The sequence below is a fragment of the Hippopotamus amphibius genome, chromosome 6 (assembly GCF_030028045.1).
Source record: "Hippopotamus amphibius kiboko isolate mHipAmp2 chromosome 6, mHipAmp2.hap2, whole genome shotgun sequence".
Classification (NCBI taxonomy): Eukaryota; Metazoa; Chordata; class Mammalia; order Artiodactyla; family Hippopotamidae; genus Hippopotamus; species Hippopotamus amphibius.
In genome coordinates, this window is record NC_080191.1 from 101,884,295 (window position 1) to 101,910,278 (window position 25,984).

Sequence of the window (25,984 nt, forward strand, 5' to 3'; positions counted from 1 at the left end):
AAAGTTGAATAAATTTAGTTTTATGAAAATATGACTATATTGGCATAACTCTTCTCATTTTATTAGGCATAAGTGAAGTATTCTTTGGATGGGACTTAAAAACCAATGGACCAGAATAGATAAAGAACGTTCAAGGACTTGGCAGAGTTGAGTGCCTTTTTATATGATATAAGTTTCTATACGACTCTGAGAGGAAGAGGCAAATGAAGAGAACAGTTTCAGGGACAGAATGGGAGGCTCCAGTTCTATGAGAGGCCAACAGTGTGCCTGCTGAAGTGGAATAAAGGAAGAAACACCAAAGAATAGGGTGAGCAGCTTGTCCTGGTTTGCCCAAACTTTCCTGGTTTTAGTGCTGACAGTCTCTGGCTTGTCTCAAGCAAACAAAGACAGCTGGTCACTCTTCCAAGAGTGAGAATGATGGCGAGAAGAGGGATGGGGCCTGGGAGAGACAAGGAAGAGTGCTGAGTTCACCAGCTGGCATGTAATGATCAAAAGAAGGCATGCCAGTGGGGCTATATATGACCGAAAAAGATCTCACATCTGGTTTTTCCTATAAGTTCCAGCAAATGTGAAAGTTGAAGAGTTATGAGAACCATGGGATTGTTGATTTGCAGGAAATATGCATATAACTATAATTTGTAATTGCTTTTCTCAGGGTGGAGGACTTGATTCTTTCAGACTCATCCAGTACATGAGTCATATTGATCTTAAATACAGTGTCTTCAATTCCTAAAAAATGAATTAAGAAAGAAAAGTCTTCAAAAGTTGGAAGAATAAAGAATCATTGAGTAGATTCTAGAGTAATGGATTTGTAAAAACAAAGAAACTGATTCAAATCCCAATGCACATGGATTAATTATAAAGTGACATCCACCATTGAGGATCCTTTTCTCCTGGGCTTCTCTTGTTCCACGGTGAGGGCAGAGTTCACCTGTATAGATTCTGGGCCTCCAGTTAGGGAGGCTCTCCTGGGTTAATGGGTCATAGGGCCCAGCATCAACTGAAATCATCTATGTTTAAATGTGGCAAACCAGAGCCAGAGGGGCTCTTTGTTCCTATTGAGAGACATTTGCTACTTTTCAAAGAACATTACAGCCCATGCCCCTTTATCGTTCCCATTCAAAGACTGTGGCTAGTGGGAAGCCTCCAACCTTTTCCCTCTTTTTCAAAGTTTTTTTTGGCTAGTCTGGTTCCTTTGCATTTCCACATACATTTTGAACCAGCTTTTCTATATTCACAAATATCCTGGTATGATTTTGATTGTGATTTAATTGAATCTATAGATTTGTTTGGAGAGAAATTTAACCATATTGAGTCCTTTCTAATCATTGTTTAGTAATTTTCAGCAGACATATATTTTGTTAAATGTATACCTCAGTATTTCATGTTGTGTGTACATTGTAAATGGCTTTTTAAATTTAAAAAAAATAATTTATTTTTGGCTGCATTGGGTCTTTGTTGCTGCATGCAGGCTTTCTCCAGTTGCAGTGAGCAGGGGCTACTCTTCATTGCGGTGCACGGGCTTCTCATTGTGGTGGCTTCTGTTGCTGTGGAACACGGGCTCCAGGCACTTGGGCTTCAGTAGTTGCAGTACGCAGGCTCAGTTGTTGTGGCTCACAGGCTCTAGAGCACAGGCTAAGTAGTTGTGGCACATGGGCTTAGTTGCTCCATGGCACGTGGGATCTTCCTGGATCAGGGATCGAACCCATGTCCCCTGCACTGTCAGGCAGATTCTTAACCACTGTGCCACCAGGGAAGTCCCAGCTTTTTAAATTTTGATTTCCAGTTTTTCATTGTCAGCATTTGGAAATATAATTGATTTTTAAATATTTAAAAAAGATTCCAAATTTCTGAGGCTATTAAAAATCTAGCTTCTAAAGTTGAAACTCATTTACTAGTTTTTCCTTTGGAGTTGGAAAAAAGAAGATTGGTCTTAGAAATCTGGGTGTTCCAAGAGAAACTTTCTGGAGGAAGCTCTGATGTTGTCTGCAAGAGATACATCTTCCCCCCACGAAAGGAAAGCTGAAATTGAAAAAATCCTACCCAACCACTCTAGGGTCCTGTTCTCAATCTTCATTATTATCTCCACCTCAGATCAGGTAAAAAGGAGGCTAAGATTTGATAGAATAAAGAGAAGCAGCTTTAGTAAATAAAATAAAAATCCTTACTCTTCAACTGTAAGTTCAGTGAATTTTGCAATTTTTTTTTAAGATGGAGGGAGGAGAACTGCACAGAAAAGACAAAATCTAATCAGCCTCTAATAGTTAACCTGGGAGGCAGGTGTCTTAGGTCAGATTCCCTAGAAACAGAGCCTGGGACAGCAATTTGAATGCACACAATTTACTGAGGATGCACTTTCTGAAGAAAGGGACAAAGATAAGCAGGGTAGAGCTGGGGAAGGAGCTGAGTAAGACAGTGTTTCCGCTAACGTCTAGCTTCAGCCTGATCCCGTGGGGGCTCTGGAGCACGAGTTACTACGCAACTGGTGCCAGGTTGAGGCAGGGGTCCCAGTCTCTGCACTCTACCTGCTGCCCAGGGGTGGGATGGGGAGTAACGTTCCAGGTAAGGTGGCTCCCACTGGTGAAGGGCAGATCCCCAGAGAAAGGGGAACCTGTGGGTAGCATGTCAGCGGCTGGAGGATGGGGGAAGCTGTCTGTAAAGGGGATCTGGCTGGGGTACCCACAACATCCACTTATAAAAAAGCATTTCTATTCTAAGTCAAACTGGAACTTGTGAATGCATTTTTCTCCCGCTAAAATAATCCGTATTGTAGTATGAATTGACAGTGAGTCAGAATGGGCATTGGTTCCTAAAGCCAAAAGCCTGGTGTCAGAGCTTTAAAAACTCATAAACACCGTGGTTGGTCCATCTGTCGTCCGAAGGAAGGAACTGATTATGAAGTCCCAAAACATGACTCAACTTGTCCAACAATGCTTGCAACTCTGGAAAATTTAAGAGGGCTAGAAGAAAATAATCCAACTCTCCCATTCCTTAGTCAAGGAGAAATATACACGGTTCACTTCTGCTGACACTAAAGACACAACAATATTCGATAATGGGGCGGGAGGGGCAAGGGAGACAGGAACATCCTCCAGGAAAGCTTAGGAAGGAGAAATAAAGTCATAGGAGAGAAAGGATAGGACATTGTATTCAGTGCTATTTCGTGTGGGCAGGAGGGAAAAGTAGATGCCAAAATGTTGGATAAGCTCGTCTGCTCTGCCAAGTGCATCCAGAGTGGAGCGGCTGGCAAGTTCAGTGCTATTTGAGTGCCTGGAAATGTAAGAGCCAGAATTCGGTTTTGAGATGATAAAGCTCATCAACACGCCCTTCTCAGTCCTCCCCATGCTGGTACCTTCTTTTCTAAGTTCATCAGATTTTTGTTCAAGTTTTTCAACATCATCATCCAATCCATCTGAAAATAAGAGAACCACCTAGGAAAGTATTCAGAAAAGAAAAATGAGTAAAAAGGAAGTCATTGCAACCAAAGACCAATAAATAAAATAAAACCAAGTTACCTTTCCCCGAGCAGCTGATTTATTCTGAAATGCATCCCATAGAGAACTCAAGAGGTTTGCATTGAGAAGGGATGGTCCTTTAACTGTGACATCCTTCAAGCTGTCCAGTATGTTTTCACTGTAGATCTCAAACTTGGGGGAATATTTTTCCATGGCATTGGTCACTTGAAAAGCCACACTAACCTGAGTCTCCGTGCCCACCTCACAGCTCACCCCATTGAGTGAGCTGATGGCACGTAAGATGTCTTGGAGGTAGGTTTCCATCCAAGACTGACCTTGGAGCAAAGTCTGCCTGTTTTGCTGAGTTGAGATGTCAAATCCCACCACGATGTCCACAAAGCAACCTAGGATTCAAGGGAAAAGCATATCTTATTAGACCAAAAAATAGCTTTATTTGACTTGGATGACTCAGTCATATCTGAATCTCAGGACTTGGAATTCTTGTTTCCATCCCAGTTATAAAGTTGGAAAACAAGGAAGGGCATGAGTAAATAATGGAAAAGGCTCAGAATCTGTAAAACAGAATCTTTTATAACCTGTTAAAGTGTTATTTTCTTAGCATTATTAAAATCTAGATGATTCTATAATGAAGTTCTGAAAGATTTCATTGTGTCCATTGAAAAAGCTATGTAGAGTCACTTAAATAGATGAAATATATTGTGGGAATGTTAATAGCCTACAATAGGAAATTCATATCACGCACTTATCAACTGAGGTCATTCAACAAATATTATAATCATAAGGGAAATATAAAAATATTTGAATAGAGAAAGTCATTTAGAAAAAAATCACAAAAGAGTCCTAAAGGAATGATTTCGATGATTTCTCTTTCTGAAAAGATTCTTTGATTCCTCTTTTTGTCTCCTAACATCCACTCAGAAAAGAAAAAGGAAAAGGAAAACAGAAACTCCATGAGATCCTTTGAGATCTTAATTGGTTTGAGTCCTTCAAGTGAAGAAATTGGGCACAAAATTACCCATATTCAACCATGTCAAAGGTGGATTTGCCGCTCAGGAAGCCAAAGCCACTGCTATTTTGGGGTTCAAGAAATACTTAGAGAGGTATTGCATTTAAAGTGCTTTGCTTTTATCCTTAGTAACTCTAGAGACATTTAAGCACTGGAGAAACTAGAAGGGCTTGATATTTTAAGCTGAGCCCCCTTACAGGAAGACATATGCACTCTTGCTTCAAGAACTTTTAGGTTGACTAAACACTTCAACCTTTTTCAAGCAAATTCCACACACATACAGCTTGCTTGGTAAAATAGGGCAAAGGTGTGTTTATTTTTAATTTGTGTTGTTTAGATAAGTAGTTTTTCAGATATTTGTTGTGTAGACAAATGCCTGCCTTCCAGACACACGGGTCAGTTGGCCATTTGCAAGTCTTTGAAACCAAAACATCAGTTTCAATTCTTAAAACAAGGGCCAGGAACTTGATTCACTTTTAATGAGAAAAGATTTGGTTGAGGGAGAGGAAACCTTATTTGCTAATCAATTTTCACCATGACATTGGAGGTAAATCAATGTCACCAAAAAATCTGAAAGGTGAGTTTTCTTATTTTACTGTACTTAATTGGAAAATGTCTTCAATATTCAGAAAGTGAAATAAACAGAAAGAAACTAATCCGAAGGAAGCATTCGAATACATCCTTTCCAAACTTCCTCTTAAATCTAAATCCTGTCATTTCTATTTTGAGATTGAAAATTTCACTCTTAGATGAATATTGTTTTAATCCCTCAGTAGAAAACCATTCAGTCACCAAAACACATTACTGCCTTCAAGGAAAACAGTCTCTTGTGAAAAAAACAAACATTGGCAAAGATGCCAAAATGTCATTGAGTGTCCCTGGGAACTATGTCCCTTTAAAAAAATAGAGGATCTTCGCTTTTCCTATAGATTACTGAGATTACAAACTCTAGTAAGTAAGTTCCTCGTGTTTATTTAACTAATTCAAATTGACAAATGAATCCATGATAATGTGATCAAAGGAATGGAACTTGGGGAACACATCCAGAGGTGGCAGTCATAAGTGTAAATACAGTTAGAGGAACAGGCCGTACAAATCAGCTGCGCTCTCGCGGAATGGCCTTGCAGGCTCTGCAGAGACACCCGCACTCTAATCCAGAGCCCTTCAGAGCTAACACGTGGCAGGGATGGTTTTGGAAGTGGGCTAGGAAGAAGGCTAAGAAGTGGATTTCCAAAGAGAAATCATGGAGGATTGTAACAGAATAGCAGGAGTGGGAATCAAAAGGGGGCAATAAATGCAAGGGAAAATAGGAAGGTGATCCACGGGCCTGGTACAGAGGGTGATAGAAACAGCGCTCTGACAGTTTGACCAATAGCAGTGTGGGACCCTGGAGTGGGCAGGCAGGGTTTAGTTTTAGTCCTGTACAGGTCACTACTGTGCTACTACTGCATAACGTCTGCCAAAGCTCTTAATCTCTCCAGGCATTAATTCATGTCTATAAAAATACGATTACATATTTCAAAATAAAAATACAAAAGAATAGAAAATGAAAGGATTGGACTAGACAGTAATGGTTTCCTGCCAAACCGCAAAGCTGACTGATTATCTGACTTACAAAGAAAGTCCTTAATTGGAATTAATGATGGCAGACTTTTAGTATTAAGAAACACTGTCAGACAAATGAACTTATTTATGAAACAGACTCACAAACAGAGAGAACAAACTTATGGTTGCCAAACAGGGAAGGGGATGGAGGAGGGATAACTTGGATTAGCAGATACAAACTGTTCTATATAAACTAGACAAACAGCAAGGTCCTCCTGTAGAGCACAGGGAACTATAGTCAATATCCTGAAATAAACCATAATGGAAAAAATATGCAAAAGAATCTATATAGGTATATTGAATCACTTTGGTACAGCAAAAATTAACACAGCATTGTAAATCAACTCTACTTCAATAAATTTTTTTAAAAAAAGAAAGAAATACCGTCAAGATGGTACCATACATTAATAAGATTAGAAGACAGATTCTTGAGGAAATATTTATTTTAAGGGCAAATGGCAGTTATTAGCTGGGATAAGAGAAAAATTTCTTTGAGGATTTGAAAGAGGGGGGTATCTTAGATGAAAAAAGAGAAAGAATGATCTAGAAAATATAGTTAGGTAAAGACCTAGTTTATATGCCTCCCAGATTTGCTTCTGCCCTACCTCTCCCCCGGCCCTGGCCGCACACACACCCAGGAGTTGGACATTTGTCCACTGGAGAGCCTCAGTGGCCACCATCGCTGGGTCTCCTGCACTGTGAAGGGCGGGCCAGGCTTTGACACGGCCTCCATCATTCTCACTGCAGTAGGTCCTCAAGAATTCTGGTGCCCACGGCCAACCCAGCTGAACTCACGGGAGCTCTGGCCCCTTCCACCACTTCAGCCACAGATTCAACGCACTATTTGTCCGGTATCTGGTTTTCCAAAAGGCTGGATAGCACAAAGCAGTAGGGTGGGAGAGAAACTCTCCATGGGGTGAACTCTGACCAGTGAGAGGCAGTGGATGGGAGGGAACAGGCAGATAACCGGCCTTTATCCCCCTTGATGGGCTGCTCTATGCAGTGGTTCTGTGGCTTCCCTGAGTGATGTTCTGCAGGACCAAGGTATCAGTGATGCCTTCGCAAAAGCTGTAGCTAGCTTGGTAATATACATCTTGTATTTACTTTGCCCTTTCCTCTATCACTTCCCTCCACTCACTCTTGCTTCCCTGGGAGTGTACTCCCACTGCAGTATGTGCACATAAACTGTACTTTAAGCTTTGCTTTATAGAGAACCCTATTAAGACAGGAACATAAAGACATCCTTGCAAAAAAAAAAAAAAATGGAAAGGACCATCTATTTTTCCTTATATTTCCTACATCCCTTGAGTCAGTTCCTGAAGGTGTGTCTACTTCATCCTTATCAGACTGGCCTTTTGCTGAGTCTCCTTTTTGACTCAGCTTCCATGATGATGCAAAAGATGAGAGGTACTCTCCATCCTTTTGCTATCTAGTCATGGCTCCATGCCAGAAAAGACAGCAAGTCCATATCCTGAAAACTGCCTCGGGTCTCCTCTGGGTGGTCAGAAGAGGCAGACTCCAAGAAAAATCAGGAGAATAACCATGAACGAAGATAAGAAAACAGACTTCGGACTTTAGTTGCTTAGGGGAAATTGGTGTATGTTGAGGCATGAAACTGGAATATAGCTCTGAAATGTTGCTCAACTGTTACAGTTCCTGAACCAAGGAACTCTTGGAAAATTGTCCTTCTGTGAACTAAACGAACCCATCACTGCATGTATCTGCACTTACAAGATCACTTCAAGATACCCTCTGCAATACGCTGTGAATTACCAAGACTCGCTGAATATTTACACTCACGTGTCCTCCTGTATTCCTCACTAGTCCTTGTGAAACACAGAATAAGTAGAAATGCTTCGAATACTCGTGTTGTAGAAGGGGAAGCTGTAGCTTAGAGAAGCTTGCCCGAGGTCTCAGTTATTATCGTGGACCTCTCCTGTGGGAATCAGATCCAGCCCCGTCTGGAGTCCCTGTGCTGAATGACCTTATTTCATCACCTCCTGGGGGGCATGTGATGCTAGATCATGCGGGTTACAAGGGTTCGACTGTGCTGTCAGAAGTGACAGCTTAGCAGCGAGTGGCTTCCTTAGGGAGTGGCAGCTTTTGAGATATAAATCCATGATGTCTTAATAAGCTACAGCTATTCGTTGTTGAAGCACAGCACCATAATGGGAGCATCAGATAACCTAGACAGCAACTACATCAAGAAAACTGGCAGCTTATTTAACGACCCACAAGTGGGTTGGAATCAGACAGACCTAGGTTTCAAAATTTGCTTAGTTTGTTGCCTTCTGCACGACGTGGGCCAGGTTACCAATATATCTTAGAGCCCCCATTTCCTCATTTACAAATGCGAATGAAAATACAAACCACAGAGGGTTTGGGAGTTTTAATGAGATAATGCGTCTAAAATACTTTAAAATGCTTGGCCTTAAATAGATGCACAAGGCATACTGATTCTTTTCCTCATATCTCCACGCAGCTGACCATCCTTTCCCATATATTGAATCCTAAGTACAATCAGAGAAACAGAGACGATTTAACAGCACGAATGAGAAAACTAAGAAAGGCTAGTGACCTCTCCAAAGTGGTACATATTTTAATAAGAAGAAAAGCTGGATGTCCAGGCTCTGAATCTGGTTTGCTCTGAGACACACCAACCTCCTGTCTGATTTCCTTGATTTGGGGTTTGTCATTTAAGAGGAGCTGGTATCCTCTGCTGGGTTCGCACAGGCTTTTGAAGTTTATCTGCTTTATCATTCCAGCCTCATCAGTCCTCAGCCCACAGCTTGGCGACAAAGGCCTCACACACCCTTGCTGGCTACAGGAATCACCAGAAGTGTATCTTTATAGCATACTTTCCTTATTTATGTGTGTATTTACTTATTTATTCATTTATTTATTCATTCATGACTCCTGTTTTGGTTTTCTGCATGGTTTTCTTTCACCCTTTCTAGGACGGGCTAAATGGTTCCGAGATCATTTTCTGCCTAACCATGGGAAACAGGCACTTCATATGAAACAGGAAATTCACGTGGAGGGTTTGGCTGAGATCACCAGGCATGTTCCAAAGCATGGGGGGAAAGTGGAGTGGGATTTACAGAGATGATAGTTCCTGATCAATGACAGCACTCTTAACCTTTGGCTCACATACCGGGTCTTATAAAAGTTTCGAGCTTGGCGTTCAGAGGAGCGCTATTGGAGAGGATGGTTGGTGCGCCGTGAGTCTCTCCCCACAAGCACACATGCACACAAGGAGAGGAGGTAATGTTTTCTTTAAATCAAGAGAGGGGAACTTTGAGAGGTAACTCGGAGATGACACAGCCTAGAAATTCTGAAGGATGAGACAGGATAGCACGCTGCTCTCTGAAAAGGAGAGGTGCCCGCCCTGGGGGGCCGGAACTCCTCGTGTTTACTGGGGAAATTGACAGAGCTGTGTTGGGCTTCTCTGATCTCCATCCAAGAAGCCCTCCTGGAGGGGCAAAGAGCAGGCAGCAGATAAAGCTGGAGGCATCACCAGATGCCCAGATGCTAAGAAAGGCATAAGGGAACATCTGGAATTGAGAGATGCTCACCTTCTTCGAGGGAGCTCTGATGGAGAGAGGGGGATGCCCTGACAAGTGTTCTTTAGTGGGGGTGGAGGGGTGGGCGACGGGGGGGGGGAGCCTCCGAGATATTCATGAATGGGCCAGCTTCAGACATGGGTTGCTGAGGAAACCAAGTCCTGAAAAGTGCCATCAAGTAGGAACTTTCCTGAACCTCTTTGGCTCCTCTCCCTTCTCCAGCTCATTCTGGAGAGGCCAGAAACCATGGTCAGTAAGAAGAGGGCAGGGCCTGGGAGAAGGGGGCAGAAGTGGGAGGTGGGAACCAATGGTAAAATGCCCACGACGTGTGGCCGCTTCTGTCCTGGTGGGTGGCCCGTGGCAGGGAAAGCACAGTAACCTTGACTGAGTGTGAAGTTTGAATAGTTACACAGGGGTGGACATGTTCATCACCAAGAAGAGGTTCACTTATTTCCTGAAAGTGACTGGGGGCAAGGGAAGAGTTGACCCCATGAATAAATTGAATGGGTCAACGGTAGACAAAAATGAAGTGACTTTATAATGGCATCCCAGGTGTCATGCTTATTCAAAGGAACGTTAAATACGCATTTTTTCATTTCATCTTCACAATGATCTTCTGAATTAGATGTTCTGTCATTCAAATTTTACAGATGAGAAAATTTTAAACTTAGAAAAATCAAGCCACTTGTCCAAGAAAAAATGGCCATGGAGTTGGGTTTTGCAGCCCAGTTCACTGTCTATCTCCAGAGCTGCCTCTTAGCAACCGTGGAGCCTTCCTCTCCCTGGTGGAAATCCAGGGTTGGTTATAATCCATAGGTAATTATAGAGAATCATAGCTAACCCAGTGGGAACTTTCACAAAAATAGAAAAAGTTATTTATCCTTCAAGGCCTTTCCTTCCATCTATTGGAAAAATGTCAAAATGTGCTAATATGTAAGAAGATATTTACCAACTTTTGCAGTGAAGTTTCATAGTAAAGCTCTAAACCTCTAAGGATGTTCCCTCCCTACCTGTGGCAGCACTTGGCAGCCCGTTGCCAGGCAACCCAAACCTGTCAAATATTTTATTTCTTTGAGACACGTTCTTCAGCCTCTGAAACCAACCAGGGGGTAAACAATGGTCTTCTCCTCACACCTTCGAAGCTGGGGCATTCCCATTCACAGAGGGTGCAAGTATTCCCAGGAGACAGGGAGAAAACAGGACAGATCTCTCCAATATCCTGTTTCTTAATCCACAAGTCACAAAAAGTACTTGATAACTGTGAAAAGATCAATTTGAAGTCCAGAGGCACAATCTCCCACCAGCCCCGGGGAAGAAACACTTCCTATACTCACTGCTCTCGCGCCCTGTGGTACAGATGTTGCGAACAATCCTCTTCTTGACCTTTTTCAGTTGGTCGAAGTTGTGAACTGTCAGTTTTTTGCTGGCGGTCCCGGTGATCTGGATGAGCTGCTGGTCATCCACATCCCCGATGCCCACAGAGTAAATGTCGATGCCTTTGTGTCTCAGCTCTTCGGCGGCCTGAGCCACCTCGTCTTGGGACTGGCCATCGGTGAGGACCAGCAGCACCTGCGGGGTACCCCCGTTGATCCGGCTGCCCATGCCCGGCTGGAAGTAGTGCCCTACGTGCCGGAGAGCAGAGCCAATGTGCGTGTATCCGAAGATCTGCTGGATGTTTTCAATCTGAAAGGAGATCTCCTTTTTGCCAATGAAAGTTCCCAGTGGAAACTCTGGCTGGTAGGTGTGGCTGAACTGGGCAGCTCCTATACGCACTCTGTTGACACTGACATCAAAGTCTTGAACGACAGACGCCAAGAATTCCTTCATCTTCTTGAAGTCATCTGGATGGATGCTATTCGAACCATCCAGGAGGAACACGAGATCTACTTTTTCAATTTCACAATCTACAAAGAACACAACAACAAAATCAGATTGTTATTCTTTCTCTAACCCAGCAGGAGAAGTCAAATGTTTGCAGCTATAGAGAAATGTCATTTCTGAAGGTGGTTTCTTAGCTTAAGCCACCCTGTGGTCCCGTTAATTGGAGAGGAAATAAAAACAATCGGTCATGAAGGCAGCACAAGGTACATACGATTCCCACATCCTTTTTAGGCTTCTCTCGACTTTTCTGTTTGGTTCACACTGAGATGTCAGAGAACCGGGGGTGGTGCGACAGAAACGCTGTTCTCACCTGCAATCTAGCCTTAACTCTTCCAGAAAGCCCAGTGACAGTAGTAGCATAGCAAGAGAAAACAAAATAACACACATCTGTTTAGGGATGCACACAAAGAGACAGATGACCTGTATTATTGGCTTAGCCTTGCTGGCCAGTGGAGCCAATCAGTGCTTTTCTAGTTTCTTAGGGCAAATTGAGCTCTGAGAATCACGACTTCCAGCCTGTATCTAGTCAGCTTGTCTCTTAATCAGCCCACTTTCTGGTGTATGCAAGCAAAAATGTCTGCTTGAGAAAAATGTTTTTTGAACAATGCACTATGGTTTAGAGATGCTTCCCTTATCTTAACACAGCAAATTAACAAAAAGAATGTGAAAGGCCGTTGCCAGTGAATGAGCTATGCTTGGCACACGCTCTCGTGTGTTCCTTAGCCTTCTGGAAAGCATTATCATCTCCTTGAGTTCCCCAGAGAGCTCACCACTGACCTAACTTTATTAATCCTCATTTTAGCCCCCAAAAGGTTAAAGGTATCTGAGATTCCTGTAGCCGAGATAAGCAAGGAAGAGATAAAATACAGGGTAAAATAGATTCTTCGGAAATTGGTTAGTTCATTAAATTCTTTTGTTTCAGATTCAAATCAAGGAAATAAAGAACATTCTTTGTGCCCAAGGGAGCCCTTTCAGTATACAAATTCAATTTCAACTTCTCCAGTGGACCTGAAAAGGGCAGATTGATTTTTAGACATTGGCCAACAGAAAGCAAGAGATTCATCCCAGTTTTCAGTGAGATCCAGATGGATTTTGTTAGTTTTGTGAAAGAAAAAGATAGTAGCTGCATTCTCAGAAGGCAAGGCATATGAAAAACAGGAAAGTTAAATAATTTTTAAAAAGAACTGCACCAAGATATGGAAATCCTGGGTTAATATTAATTCACCCAGTAAAAATACTTGGTATTTTTAGTAAAACACATCCTAATAAAAATACTAAGGAATTTTAATAGACCACAGTCTCCCTTTGAAACAGAAGTGTACAGTGGCATGAATGAATACATCCATACATACAGCGATGCAATTTCCAGCTGCTGGAATAGAAGCACAGCATCCAGGGCAAAAGAAGTCCTGCTTGCACTCTGCCCTGGAAGCATGTGAGGCTAACATCAAGCGTTTAACATTGGGCTCCAAGTTTCAAATGAGCGTATGCCATAGCAGAAACGGGTGAAGGCACAGGACTTCCAGGTTAGAGGAGAGAGGACTGCAAGCAGTGATTGCTGATTCTTAGGAAGAGAGGAGTTTGATTTCTTGTGTAAAGAACAGTAAGAAGAACTAGCGAGTGGAAATGGCATGTAAATACACTTGTGTTCCAGTAAATAAAGCCTGTTCGAAATGGTGAATTTTCCATCGTTGGAAGAGTTTAGGCAGAAGTGAGTGGGAAGGTTGTGGAAGGCTGAACGAAACATCCTTGAGGTCTTCCCAACCTGAGATGCCACAATGTGGGAACTTCTACAGAGACCTCAGTGCCCCTTCTCTTTGGTTTCTCCCTGATTTGGGCCTCTGCTGATAATTAAGAAAAACTTAACGGACGCATCTTACCTACTTTCGAAGAGTTACAAACACTGGCGGACACATCTGAAAATATCCCCTTCAGGCCTCCAAACGTTTCCACGAAGAAGTACTTGTCACTAGATCCTGCCATGGCCAGCAGCTCCACGGGGTTGGCGCCGGCGATGCCCACGGCCAAGACGAGGATGCCCTTGTCCCGCAAGGCCTTGGCCGTGGCATTGAGCTTATCGGCATCGTGGGATTCCCCATCGGTGATCACGATGAGAACCTGGGGGACCCCCTTGTGCAGGCGGCTGCCGCGGGCTTCCGTGAACATGTGGTCTGAGAAGCCCAGGGCCTCGGCAGTGTACGTGTTGCCCCCCATGGGCTGGTCATTTTGGAGCACGGAGATCACCTCCCATTTTGTGCCAAGGTTATCCAGGTAAAACAGCACCTCCGGATTATCCGCATACTTCAGAGCCCCAAACCGGACCTGATTCTCGCCCACGTCAGCTTTCTTCACCAAGTCGATCATAAAATCCTTCATGGCGTTATATTCGTCATGGTCAATGCTGCCAGAGGTGTCAATGACAAACACCACGTCTAAAACTTCAATGCGCTTGCATTCTGAAAGAGGGGGAGCAAGGAAAACCGGAGGGGATTAGCTTTGCACATCACGTGGGACTCCCTCCCCCACCTGCTTTTTAATTGCCAGTGTTTCCTCTCCATAGGATCAAGCTGTAGGTCGGAAGGTCTGCTCCCTTGGATAACAGACACAACACATGCATTCCGCTGCCAGTACGCAGTAATGCTCATTTAGGTGGCTTTCAGGACGGAGCAGATGTGACAGGAAGCCTGCTGCAGGGGGCGGGAAGGGGGTGGCGTGTCAGTCACAGGATTACCAGCAATAAACGCGTCAAGTGCTTTTGAAGCAAAAAAAGAAATTCACGATTCTGTGGAAATTTTCCTGTATAAGTGCTATCTTCAACATGTGCTTTCATTTATATGAATTTGTCTCTATATTTTTTTAAGCCACAGGGATCATGAGATTTTATTCTTAAGATCGATCTTGGGGGAAATGACCAGATGAAAATGCATTTGGCAACACTGTAAATTTTGTCATGGATAACTCTCCAAGGTTTCATTTTTTCCCTTTTTGACTTTCTTAAAACATTATCTATCTGTTTTCATGATTGGGCCTTGTCGTAGAAATAAGCCCATTTCACACTTGGCCCAACCAAGTGGTCCTAGCATGACTTCTCCGTAACTTTGGAATGTGGGGTCAACGCCATGGAAAAGTAAAGCAGGAAGGACCCAATTAATCCGTGCGTCCATCACATTCTATCTCAAGGTGCAGAGCTCCAAGCTCCAACTCACTCATTCTGGAGAAGTGGAGTTGTAAGATGGGGAATGATTTAGTTCTTTTGAGCAACATCTCTCTGCAGGCCTTAGGAAGGTGTGATCCAAATGTTAACTCATCCCTTCTGGAGAAATGGAATTGTGAGACGATTCCCCTGCCCCCGAGGCTCTCCACGTTCCCTTCTCTGCCAGCCACTTCCTTTCTATGTGGTAGGGCTGCTGCAAACCCTAAAGCTGAGGCATTTACCCCCCGAACTAGAGGCCATGAGTACAGAGCCACGACCAAATCCTCCAGAAAGTCTAGGTCCACCCAAGAAGAAACTATGTCCCCCTGGCCTTCGGCTGCCCAGGGGAGCCTTCTTGGATTATCCAGGGGGCTCGGGGGTAGGCTGCTCAGTGCTGGCACCCTTCAAAGAGGTCAGATTTGTTCTGGGTGGAGTTACCAGGACATGCAACCCAGGTGTACTCCTCTTGCCACAAAACACAGACCGCAGTCACCAGAGCTTCTAGTGGGGATCGACCAGAACTGTTACTTGAACAACAGAGCAATGTTCCTCTTTTCCTTCAAGATTCCATTAAGACCCGTCTCCCTCACAGAGGTTTTCAGAAGGCCTCTGTCGTCACAGCCCCACGGGCCACAGTACGCATTGGTCCCTTATTTCTGCTGACCGTTTTCTTTATCACTGTCTTTACCCTGCAGCCTCCTGGGAACACGATGCTGACTACCCTATTTATTTCCTTTGAAGCATCCATGGCTCAAGTTCCTATATTATATTCTCCTTTATAGGATTTAATAAATATCAACATGTTTTTACAAAGATCATGTCATTTCATATACGTATTCGTTTTTAAAAATTGTAAAGTGAACAAACAGACAGTGGATGTTAGCTCAAAGGGGAGATCCCTTGCCCAGGAGGTTATACCCTCTGTTGCCTGTATCAGCGGACCACACCTAGCCCCCAAACTCAGGTTTCTACAAGGCTGGGCCCCTGCCTCAAGGTGGATGTGATGTAGTTCATGCTCCAGGGCTCCCCAAGGGATCAGGCTGAAGCTGGACTCCAGCGGAGACCACCTCCTTAGCCATGCCCTGCCCTGCCCTGCCCTCCTTACTTTTCTTCTGAAAACACCTCCTCAATAAACGAAAAAGTCTACAAATAATAAATGCTGGAAAGGGTGTGGAGAAAAGGAGACCCTCCTACATTGTAGGTGGGGATGTAAATTGGGGCAGCCACTATGGAGAACAGTATGGAGGTTCCTTAAAAAGCTAAAAACAGAGCTCCCATATGACCCTGCAATCCCACTCCTGGGCATCAGTCCAGAGAAAACCATAATTCAAAAAGATGCATACGCCCCGACATTCATACCAGCACTATATACAACAGCCAAGACAGGGCATGACCTAACTGTCCATCGACAGATGAACGGATGCAGAAGAGCTGGTGTGTATATAATGGAATATTACTCAGCAATAAAAAGAATGAAATAATGCCATTTGCAGCAACATGGAAGGACCTAGAGATTATTTTACTAAGTGAACTAAGTCAAATAGAGAAAGACAAATACCATATGATATCGCTTATATGTGGAATCTAAAAAAAAAGAAAAGAAGATACAAATGGACTTATTTATAAAACAAACTCATAGACATAGAAAACAAACCTATGGTTACCAAAGGGGGAACGTGGGGAAGGGTAGGAAGGGATAAATTAGGAGGCTGGGATTAACATACACACACTACTATATATAAAATACATAAACAAAAAGGATCTACTCTATAGCACAGGGAACTACACTCAGTATTTTTGAATAATCTATATGGGAAAAGAATCTGAAAAAGAACATTTATATATATGTGTGTATATATATATATACATATATTTATATATACACATATACATGTATGTATAACTGAATCACTTTGCTGTAAATCTGAAACTAACACGATATTGTAAATCAAGTATACTTGAATAAAATTTTAAAAAAAAGCAAAAAAATAAAAAATAAAAATAAATCAATCAATCACTTCCACAAGAACCCCTGACTGAGCTTGTAGGGAAGCAGACCTAAAATCTGGTATGACACCATTTTCCTTAAACAGCGGATTCACCACGCTAGTGCTTTGTCTGCAAATGGGAAAGAATCTAGGTGGATCAGAATTGTTCCTTACGGTTTAGTTTAACAGATCTGTTGAGGAAACTTTCATTTCTATATGCAGGTCAAAAGCCACTAAGATACAATGTTCAGATAGCAGTCTGCTTAGTTTATGCAACGACTACCAAGGATGTGTGGCGTTTGGATAACCCCCAGTGGATACGCCCACGCCTACCTTCTTGGGGGCTGCATATTCCAAAAACAAGGTCATCTTCAATGTGCTGCAGAATATCAAAATTCTCAACATAAAAAACCATCTCCGGCCTCCCACTGATCTCCTCGAGCTGGGTGACATTGGAGCCGAACACCCCCACGGAGTAGATAATTATGTCTTCTTGCCGAAGGGCCACTGCCGGGTCCTTGACTACGTCGTGAGCCTCACCATCCGTGATGAGGATGAGGAACTTCCTGACATTGGGCCGGGCCCCCTTGGCGGGGCTGAAGTACTGAGACATGAAGGTCAGGGCGCTGCCGGTCAAGGTGGTTTCGCCAATGTGAGCCATGCGGTCTATCGCGTCTGAAATTTCCTCCTGGGACGTGTATCTGTCGAGCTGAAACTCCTCCTTATTGATGTCACTGAACTGGACTACGCCGATTTGCACCCGGTCTGCCCCAATCTGAGATTTGCTTACCAGGTTTTTCATAAATGTTTTCATTTTGATGAAGTTTTCAAGCCCTATACTGCCAGAACTGTCCACCAGAAACATGATGTCAGCCTTCATCCCTTTGCAGGCTGCATGGGAGAAAGGACATGCGTTATTCAAGTGGGCTTCGTGTAAAAAGATTGAGTGAACGGGAAAACTCAAAACACAAATAATTCTATATCGAAGTTAAGCATGTGCTTGGTAAGGGTTGTTATCGGTAAATAAAGCATTGAAGGCAAAGAAAGGGAGTCTTTTCTCTTTGTTAGTTAGTCATCTGCTTTAATATACATAACTCAGGGTTTCTTAACCTCAGCACTATTGACGTTGTGGACTGGAAAATCTGTATTATGGAGGGCAGTCCCCGCGCTTTAGGATGTGCCCGCCGGGGGCAGTCCCTGCACTGTAGCGTGTGCCCATGGGGGGCAGTCCCTGCACTGTAGGGTGTGCCCATGGGGGGCAGTCCCTGCACTGTAGGGTGTGCCCATGGGGCGCAGTCCCCACGCTGTAGGGTGTGCCCGCGGGGGGCAGTCCCCGCGCTGTAGGGTGTGCCCGCGGGGGGCAGTCCCCGCGCTGTAGGGTGTGCCCGCGGGGGGCAGTCCCCGCGCTGTAGGGTGTGCCCGCGGGGGGCAGTCCCCGCGCTGTAGGACACTGCAGGATGTTTAGCAGTATCCCTGCCCTCTACCTGAAATGTCTCTAGACATTGCCAACTCTCCCCTAAGGGGGCAAAATCACCCCTGGTTGAAAACTACTGATCTAACTCTAGAAAATTTCTTATGAGTTTTATTAAAAAGCAATTTAAGTAAACCTGAAATATTCCTTAAAATCAGAAATCATTGGATCGTATTACACATGCAGTGTCTAGTCACAGATCTATCATCATGGGGATTTGTGGGGAGAAGCTTATTAATACTTATGAGAAGCTAATTAATTAGCACTACCCCAATTATGACCACCAAAAATGATTCTAGATACTGCCAATTTTCCGTTAAGGAGGCAAAATCACCCCTGGTTGAAAATTACTATCTAGCTCTAGAAGATTTCATACAAGTTTTATTAAAAAGCAATTTAAATAAACCTGAAACACTCCTTTTGTGCTTCAGATAATAATTAAAGCAACACTATAATGGGCCCTTTGTTTTGTTCTGGAGAATAAACAACTCCACGAGTTAATGAATCTCAGCGTGGACATTTATGCATTTCTCCACACGTGCAACGTCAAACACTGCAACAAGCAGATGCAAACTATCATATATAGGATGGGTAGACAACAAGGTCCTACTGTACAGCACAGGTGACTGTATTCACTATCCTGTGATGAACCATCATGGGAAAGAATATAAAAGAGAATATATATGTATAACTGAATCATTTTGCTGTACAGTAGAAATTAACACAGCATTGTAACTCAAATATACTTCAATAAAAAAAATTAAAAAAAATACTGCAGGAAGGCAATTTGGGAGCTGAAGTGCATAGGTAAGACCACCACTTCCCCTACCTTCTTCGGCACAGATTTCTTGAACGACCTGGTTTCTTATGTCTTTCAAGGCATCAAAGTCATGTACATAGTACACCCGCTTCTCCTCGCTGGCGATCTCACGTAGCTGCGTCTTGTTGGCCTCTTTGACCCCGATGGCATAGACGTGGACAAGCTCCTCTCTCAGCCTGTTCGCGGGTCCCAAGATGCTGTCCTGGGACACACCGTTGGTCAGGACAACAAGGTGGCATGGCACTCTGCTTTTCCGCTGTCGCTTTGCTTTCTGTAGCAGCCCCAGGGTGAAGTTCAAGGCTGCACCCATGTTTGGGTTCCCACCCATCTGCCTGATGTTCTCGATGGCCTTTCCCACATCGTGCTTGTTGGTGTATTTATTGATCTCAAATTCCAAGTCCCAGCGGTCGGCATACTGGACAGCCCCAACCTGCACCTTCTGGGGAGCGATGTGGAACATCCCTACCACCTCCGACAGGAAGGTCTTCATTTCCTGGAAGTCTGTGGCCTGAGTGCTCCCAGAGCCATCGATGAGCAGGTAGATGTCTGCTTCCTCAGTGTCCACACAACCTAAAATGCAACCCGAAAATTGAGTGCGGCACTGGGGCAAGGGGGACAGACACACAGGGGCAGGTTTGAGGAAGGGCAAATACCAGCCTCATCAGACAAAAAAATGGCAAACAGTTTCTTGGTGTTAAAGACCTACTCTGCTGCATGACTGAGGGGAGTTTTAGCATCCAGGGGGCAAATGAGTTGTATGTGACAGTTTAGGATGATTTACATCCTTCTTCATCAATCTGGACATAGTAAAAGATTAGAAAGAAACTTGAAGATGCTTTTCACAAGTCACTTCTCTTATCCAGGCGTAACTGCTGAGCAAAAGTTTAGGTGGTGTTTTGTGAACTGGAGAAGGCATTTAACTGGACGCGGTGGACACAGGAGCTCTCTTTCTCGAAATCTTGAACAAAGTATTTACTCCTCATCCACTCCTGGTCAATTAACACAACTAGGGGTATAGTCAGTGGCCATATTTATGTCAGGCAATGACACTTTTGTAGTCAACATGCTATAAATATTTGTTGAAGGATGCAGACATAAATACATATTGTGTACACACACATAATTGACGTAGCATACATGTGCATGTAAGGCACATATGAAATACACTGCTCTCTGTTTCTCTCTAAACTCACTGATACTAGAATAGTACTTACCAGTACATCCATTACTCTGTCCTCAATCCAAATCACGTTTCCTGTTTATTCTCTAAACTGGAATTTGAGGCTGAGGAAAGAAGAGCAGGTAGAGAAAATACGCACACACACAAAAAGAAAGGAAAGAGCAAGGAAACGTGAGAGGCAAAGGTGAGAAGGGAAAAAGCACAGGGGGAGAAATAACAAAGGAAGGTATTCTGGGGTATTGAGAAGCAATGAAGGATCCAAGCAAAGCTGTGCAAAGCAGGAAATAAAAAAAAGAAATCCCTTCCTTCCATTCCAACCCCTCAATAGCTTTTATTCTCCCCCAATTTACATTTCCTCTTATCAAGTTAAAGAGCCAGGAACTCACTCTCCCTTCCTACATCATGCCCACCAAACCCTTCTGTAGACAGAACACCTGCAAGACAAGAGAAAAGCAAAAGGATGCGGATAATCCTTCTCTCAGCACAAAGGTTTTACCGGATTTGAGGGTCTCAGTCCTCTCGGAAAAGACAGAGACGGTGTGTGTGATCTGGTTCCGCAGCTTCTTCAGAAACGTCTGATTGTGGGCGGCCAGGTCGGAGAAGGTTTTCAGTTTGGAGACATACTGCTCTGCTGGGTGGGATGCGATCTTCTGCAGCTGGGCGTCACTGGCCCCCGCTATGCCCATGGTGAAGACGGTCACCCCCTGGCGCCGGAGGTTCACTGCAGCCTTGGTCACGTTGTCCTCCGACAGGCTATGGGTCACCAGCACGGCGATCTGCGGCACCCCCTGATTCTTCCGACTGCCATGCTGCGCACTGAAGACCTCCTTCTTGATCTTTCTCAAGGCAGCTCCGGTGTAGGCCTTCCCGGCCTGGGGAGAGAGGCTCTGTATGTGCTGGAGAAGCTCCGACTTGTTTATGGCCCTGCTCAGTGGGTTAATCACCTTTGTCTCATTGCTATAGGCCACGAGGCCAACCCTCATGCAGTTTTCCTTGATGTCCAGAGCAGATACGCTTTCTTCCAGGAACTCTTTAAGGTAGTCAAAGTCCTCCAGGCTGCCATTGTTGGATACATCCAACAGGAACACGACGTCAGCCACAGAAGGGCCTTTGCAAACTGTGGGCAAGAAACAACCAAGCACAGTTTCAATTCAGCATCTCTGCTCAGCATTAAAAGACACAGATTGTTGTACAGCAGAAACTGACACAACACTGTAAAGCAGAGAACTCAACCAGGGCTTGGTTATGTACTGAAAGAAGGAAGGAGGTGTACAAAACGATTATGAAGCTGACATCAGAGGGTCCTGGGTTCAAAGACTGGATCTTAGCTAATCTCCCAGCTCCAATTTCCACATCTGTAAAATATAGGTAACAATAATATTGATCTCATAGAGTTGTTATGGGGATTAAATGAGATGATGTTTTTAGCATGAGGCCTTGGCACATAAAAGTCACCAGTGAACAGAAGCTACTGCTATCGTATTAAAATCAGTATCAAAATCAGCTATAGTTATAGTCCAAACATTCTTAAGGGATAGTAATGGAATAGAAATTGATGTTCCAATATTTTATTTGGGAAAGATACTAGTAATAGGATTCCATATTTTCATAGATTACTACAAGAAAAACCTTCTCTATTATCAATAGACAATTATATATGTCATCTTACTCAAACTGACTTAACCAGACGTAATATGAGTTTCCTCTGTCACTTGTTTGGACGTGTACACTTTGAGCAAATTGCTTGTTTACTGGCTCTCCCTTGCCCCTCTCTTGAATGGTGTTCATAAACTCTTGGCCATTCTTGCTAACCGAATAGTACAAGGGGACAGACCAGGACAGCAGGTTGGAGTTGGAGCAGAACACGGGGAAGCTACTTTAGAACAGAGCTGCAGCGTGGGGCTGAAACCACACCAGAGCAGCTCTGACTCCAGACTGCAGCCTGGCCCTGGGCCAGGTCACATTCCCTCTCAGAGCACCTGCAAGTTCCTCTCTGCAGAACAGAGGTTTTGGACTCCCCGGAGTTGTTTCGAGCGCTAACATTCTGGGATGACATTATACGGTTTCAGGAGTCAAGGATTTCTTTAGGCGCAAATTGAACTTTTAAATGAACCAGGAATAAAACTACATAGCAACTAAGGCCCAGGAAGAAAGCTCAGACAGCTGGGTGACAGAGAGGAGGCAGCCTATGAATGATGGGCAACAAGATAAGTGAAACGTGGAAAACCAAGGCTTACCAAGTTCACTGGATTTAAAAAGGCCACCATCATTCCACGTTCTGCATTCAGAATTTCACATCTGAAAACGCAGCCCAACTTTGGGGAAAGGGATGCTCATAGAGTCTCCATCCTCTCTTCGTGCTGATATTCCAAAAGCATTTTATCATCATCCCTACACATGTGCCCTGAACCCACCTTCCACAAGAATGTCATTGACTGCTCCTTCCCTGTACTGAGCCGCATCCTTGAGAATCTGTGTCATGTTTTGGGAGAATGTGCTGAGGTCTCGGACCGTCCGGAGGCTGTAGTGGAACTGGCCTGTGGCCATGGACTTCAGGGTCTCCTCGGACGCCCCCTGCATCCCCACGGAGATGACCCTCACCCCGTCACTGCGCAGTGCCTCGGCGGCCTCTTCCACAGCATCCTCGGGCTCGGCCGAAGCCAGGACTACCAAGATTGGGGGAAACTGTTTCCTGTCCCTCCCGTTTGAAAAGTAGGTTGTGTGCACCTCCCGGAGAGCATTCCCAATCCGCAGGGAGCCGCCCAGGAACCCGAAGTTCTTCTTGAGGTGGTTCAACATGGGGCCCCTGCTCTTGAAGGTGCTGAGCTGGAATTCTCCCTGGAGCCCGTCGCTGTACTGGGCCAGGCCCACGCGGTACTTGTCGGCCTCTATGGGGAGGCTGCTGATCATTCTGTTGATGAACGATTTCACCAGTGGGAAGGACTTAATTCCTAGGCGGTCGGAGCTGTCCACCAGAAACACCACGTCAGCATACTCAGGGCCTGCAAACCCACAGACAAATACAAAGTAAGCTTCAAAAATTTACTCCCAAGTTTAATGCCAACCAGATGAGAAAAAACTTACTTCCCTCTTTTACTTGTATTTGTAATATCATTCCAATGCACTAAAAATAATACACATTCTCTCAAGAAAAATATTTCTTTCTTGGGCCGATTCTTTTATACACCTCCTCATTTGAACTGATCATGAAATTAAGCATCACTTTTGCAAGGAATTAAATAGAAATGGGTAAACATAAAGAAGTAAAAATATCATGGGTTTTTATGTTTAGTGGATAATTTTCCCTTGTGTCTTTTTTTTTTCTTTTAGAATTTGGCCTCAATTTGTATCAACAGGATAAACATTTTCATTGAGAATGTAATCAAACATGTCTGAATGAGGAAAACTGAAAAATAGCCTTTCACTGTGATTTCCATGTAAGCAATGAAACAAGTGATCTGATTAACTTATAAACATATTAGTTTTGTGTTCAAAGTGCCAAACTGATGAAGTTTAAAAAATCCTAAAAATCATAAATATGAGATTACATTAATCTATTTTAAAGTTATTTACATTAATTTTTGGTGAGTCATGAGTGGGCATTATAATTGGTAAAATTTATTCTCACATATGTAAAATATAACAGACACTAGTATACCTTAAGCTAGGAAAGGGATTATAGTTTTAATTTCTATTAAGAATATAATTTTTATATAGGAATTCAATGCTTTGCTGAGCTTTTAAGGCTTCATTCGATGCTAGATTCAATGCTAGGTATGTAAAATTATATTTTTATGTGATAGAGAATCATTTAGTTCAAGTACGAAATATCATTCTCTGATTGTCTGTCTGCTGGTTTGAATTTAGAGCTCTTAGCACTCTACTGTAAGATCCACTTTTTGTCCAGGGAAGGGAGGGAAATATCTGTGTGTGTCTGGATGGTGCATGTTTAAGAAAATACAGTGTAATTGGACAAGCAATGCGAGTCCTGACTTTGTTATCAGCTAATTCTTTCAGCTCTGTCAGGCCATTCAATATACTTGGACCTCAGTTTCCTCATATTTAAAATGAGTAGATTCAACTAGAAAATATCTAAGGTCTCTCTTCACTCTGAGATTCTGATAACTGGAAACAGTTCCTAGATAAATTCTAATCAAGTTAAAAGAACTTCAACTTTTTCCTGTCTACACCTGTTAGGAAACCAGCTTTGGCATCCTGCATGTTATTTCATTCTCTTTAGAGCAGTCTGACCAAGGCAGAGTGGATAAAATCATTCTTTCTTTTCTTCTAAACAACCTGATTTCAATCAGTTTGAGATTCCTTTGATGATCATATAGCCAGCAGCATCTCAGCGGAAAAACTAAGTGAGGGGGAATCAACATCTTCTTCCACAAGAAGGCTGGAACCCCTCTGAGGGCGTTCAGGTGAGTACTGCCTAGGATGGCTAGACTTGTGACCAAAAGTGACACTTCTGTTTGTGCACAAAGCCTCACAACTTGTGTGGAGAAAAGAAATGTAGCCACTGGCACAGGAGGCATATTTAGGTTCTAAACAGGCCCATTACTGTATCTGGACCATAGACCTACTGGGGAAAAAGCATTGCTTCTCTTTAAAAAGCTTAATGTCAGGCCCAGTGAGATGTCAAAGGAAGATGTTTGCTGGGCAAAATATGATTTATCTCTCCAGAAAATGCTTCCAAGTTCAGAGTCCATAAGAAAACGGTAAAAGCTAATCCAGGTGGCCCTGGACATGAAGTGACCAGTATTAAGAACTGATTCTTTAGGAGGTGGTAAAGGCTGTGAAGGATTGGCCAGTATTTTGACTTCAAGTCCATTGGACATAGATTGCTGGCAGACAGTGGATGGCTCTGCAGCTCTCTCTTCAGGGTAAAGGCATTTTCTTTACAATAATCAGACACACAGTTTGAATTGGAGCAAAATCTGGATGCTTAACCAAGACAAATGTTTTGGCACGAATGAATGAGGAAGACATTTCAAATTTTCCAGGCCTGAACCTAATGTTAAGAGAGAATTCTCATGCAACCTCCCAGAAGACCTAGGAGGAGTTGAAACTGAGGACAAGAAAACAACTCTCATGTTTTCCTATTGTGAACAAGGAATAAGATCCTGAAACAAATGATCTTCAAAGGAACAAGGGGTGACATCGAAAAACATTGAGCTCCCACTCCCACCCTTACCATCATCAAAATCAAAACAAAGCAAAACAAAACTCTTAACTTTTAAGCAAGTTAAACTCATATATTATTTTCCATAAAGAAAACTAAGGAAAATAATTATTTTCATTTTTGTTTCCTTACCAGAGTGTTGGTTGACAGAAACATGGGAACAAATTATCATAAGGAACAAAATGAGCAGCATTTTCATATTATAACCTGAAAAATCGCCAACTTGAAATCTGAAAAGGCAAAAATATATACATTGAAAATTGTTGCGTATATTATTTGGAAATCAAGACTGAAACACATATGAGCACACAAAATTATATAATAAATGGGGTGCAACAGGAAACAAGGAATTTCTGAGGTTCCCTGACCTTGGGACCCATAAAGTGCCTTGGAGAAAAATGAACCGCTAACATTTACAGAATCATGAAATCTTGCCCTGGTCCCCAGACCCTGTAGAAACGTGAGATTTTGGATTGGCAATGGAAGCAGCTACCAATATCGTGTGTTCCTCCTAACCATTTTCCCTGTACCCTCGTGTTACCCTCTGTCCACTCATTGCCAAGACAATTGAGAGTTCACAGCTGGGACACAGTCTGAGACCTGGTTTGTAATTTTT

At 43.3% G+C, this 25,984-nt stretch overlaps 1 protein-coding gene across 1 annotated transcript in view; it reads right to left on the reverse strand.

Moving 5' to 3' along the window:
* COL6A6 (collagen type VI alpha 6 chain) overlaps nt 1–25,594 on the reverse strand; it is a 109,035-nt gene extending 83,441 nt beyond the window's left edge. The window contains exons 1-9 of the mRNA XM_057739843.1: nt 25,501–25,594; nt 22,598–23,185; nt 20,680–21,300; nt 19,013–19,573; nt 17,046–17,603; nt 13,412–13,987; nt 10,985–11,554; nt 3,516–3,859; nt 3,353–3,431 (exon numbers count right to left, since the gene is read on the reverse strand). Of these exons, the coding sequence (XP_057595826.1) occupies nt 3,353–3,431; nt 3,516–3,859; nt 10,985–11,554; nt 13,412–13,987; nt 17,046–17,603; nt 19,013–19,573; nt 20,680–21,300; nt 22,598–23,185; nt 25,501–25,567 (3,964 nt within the window). The 5' untranslated portion in view covers nt 25,568–25,594. The remainder of the gene's footprint in view (nt 1–3,352; nt 3,432–3,515; nt 3,860–10,984; nt 11,555–13,411; nt 13,988–17,045; nt 17,604–19,012; nt 19,574–20,679; nt 21,301–22,597; nt 23,186–25,500) is intronic.
* Between the last annotated feature and the right edge of the window lie 390 nt (nt 25,595–25,984).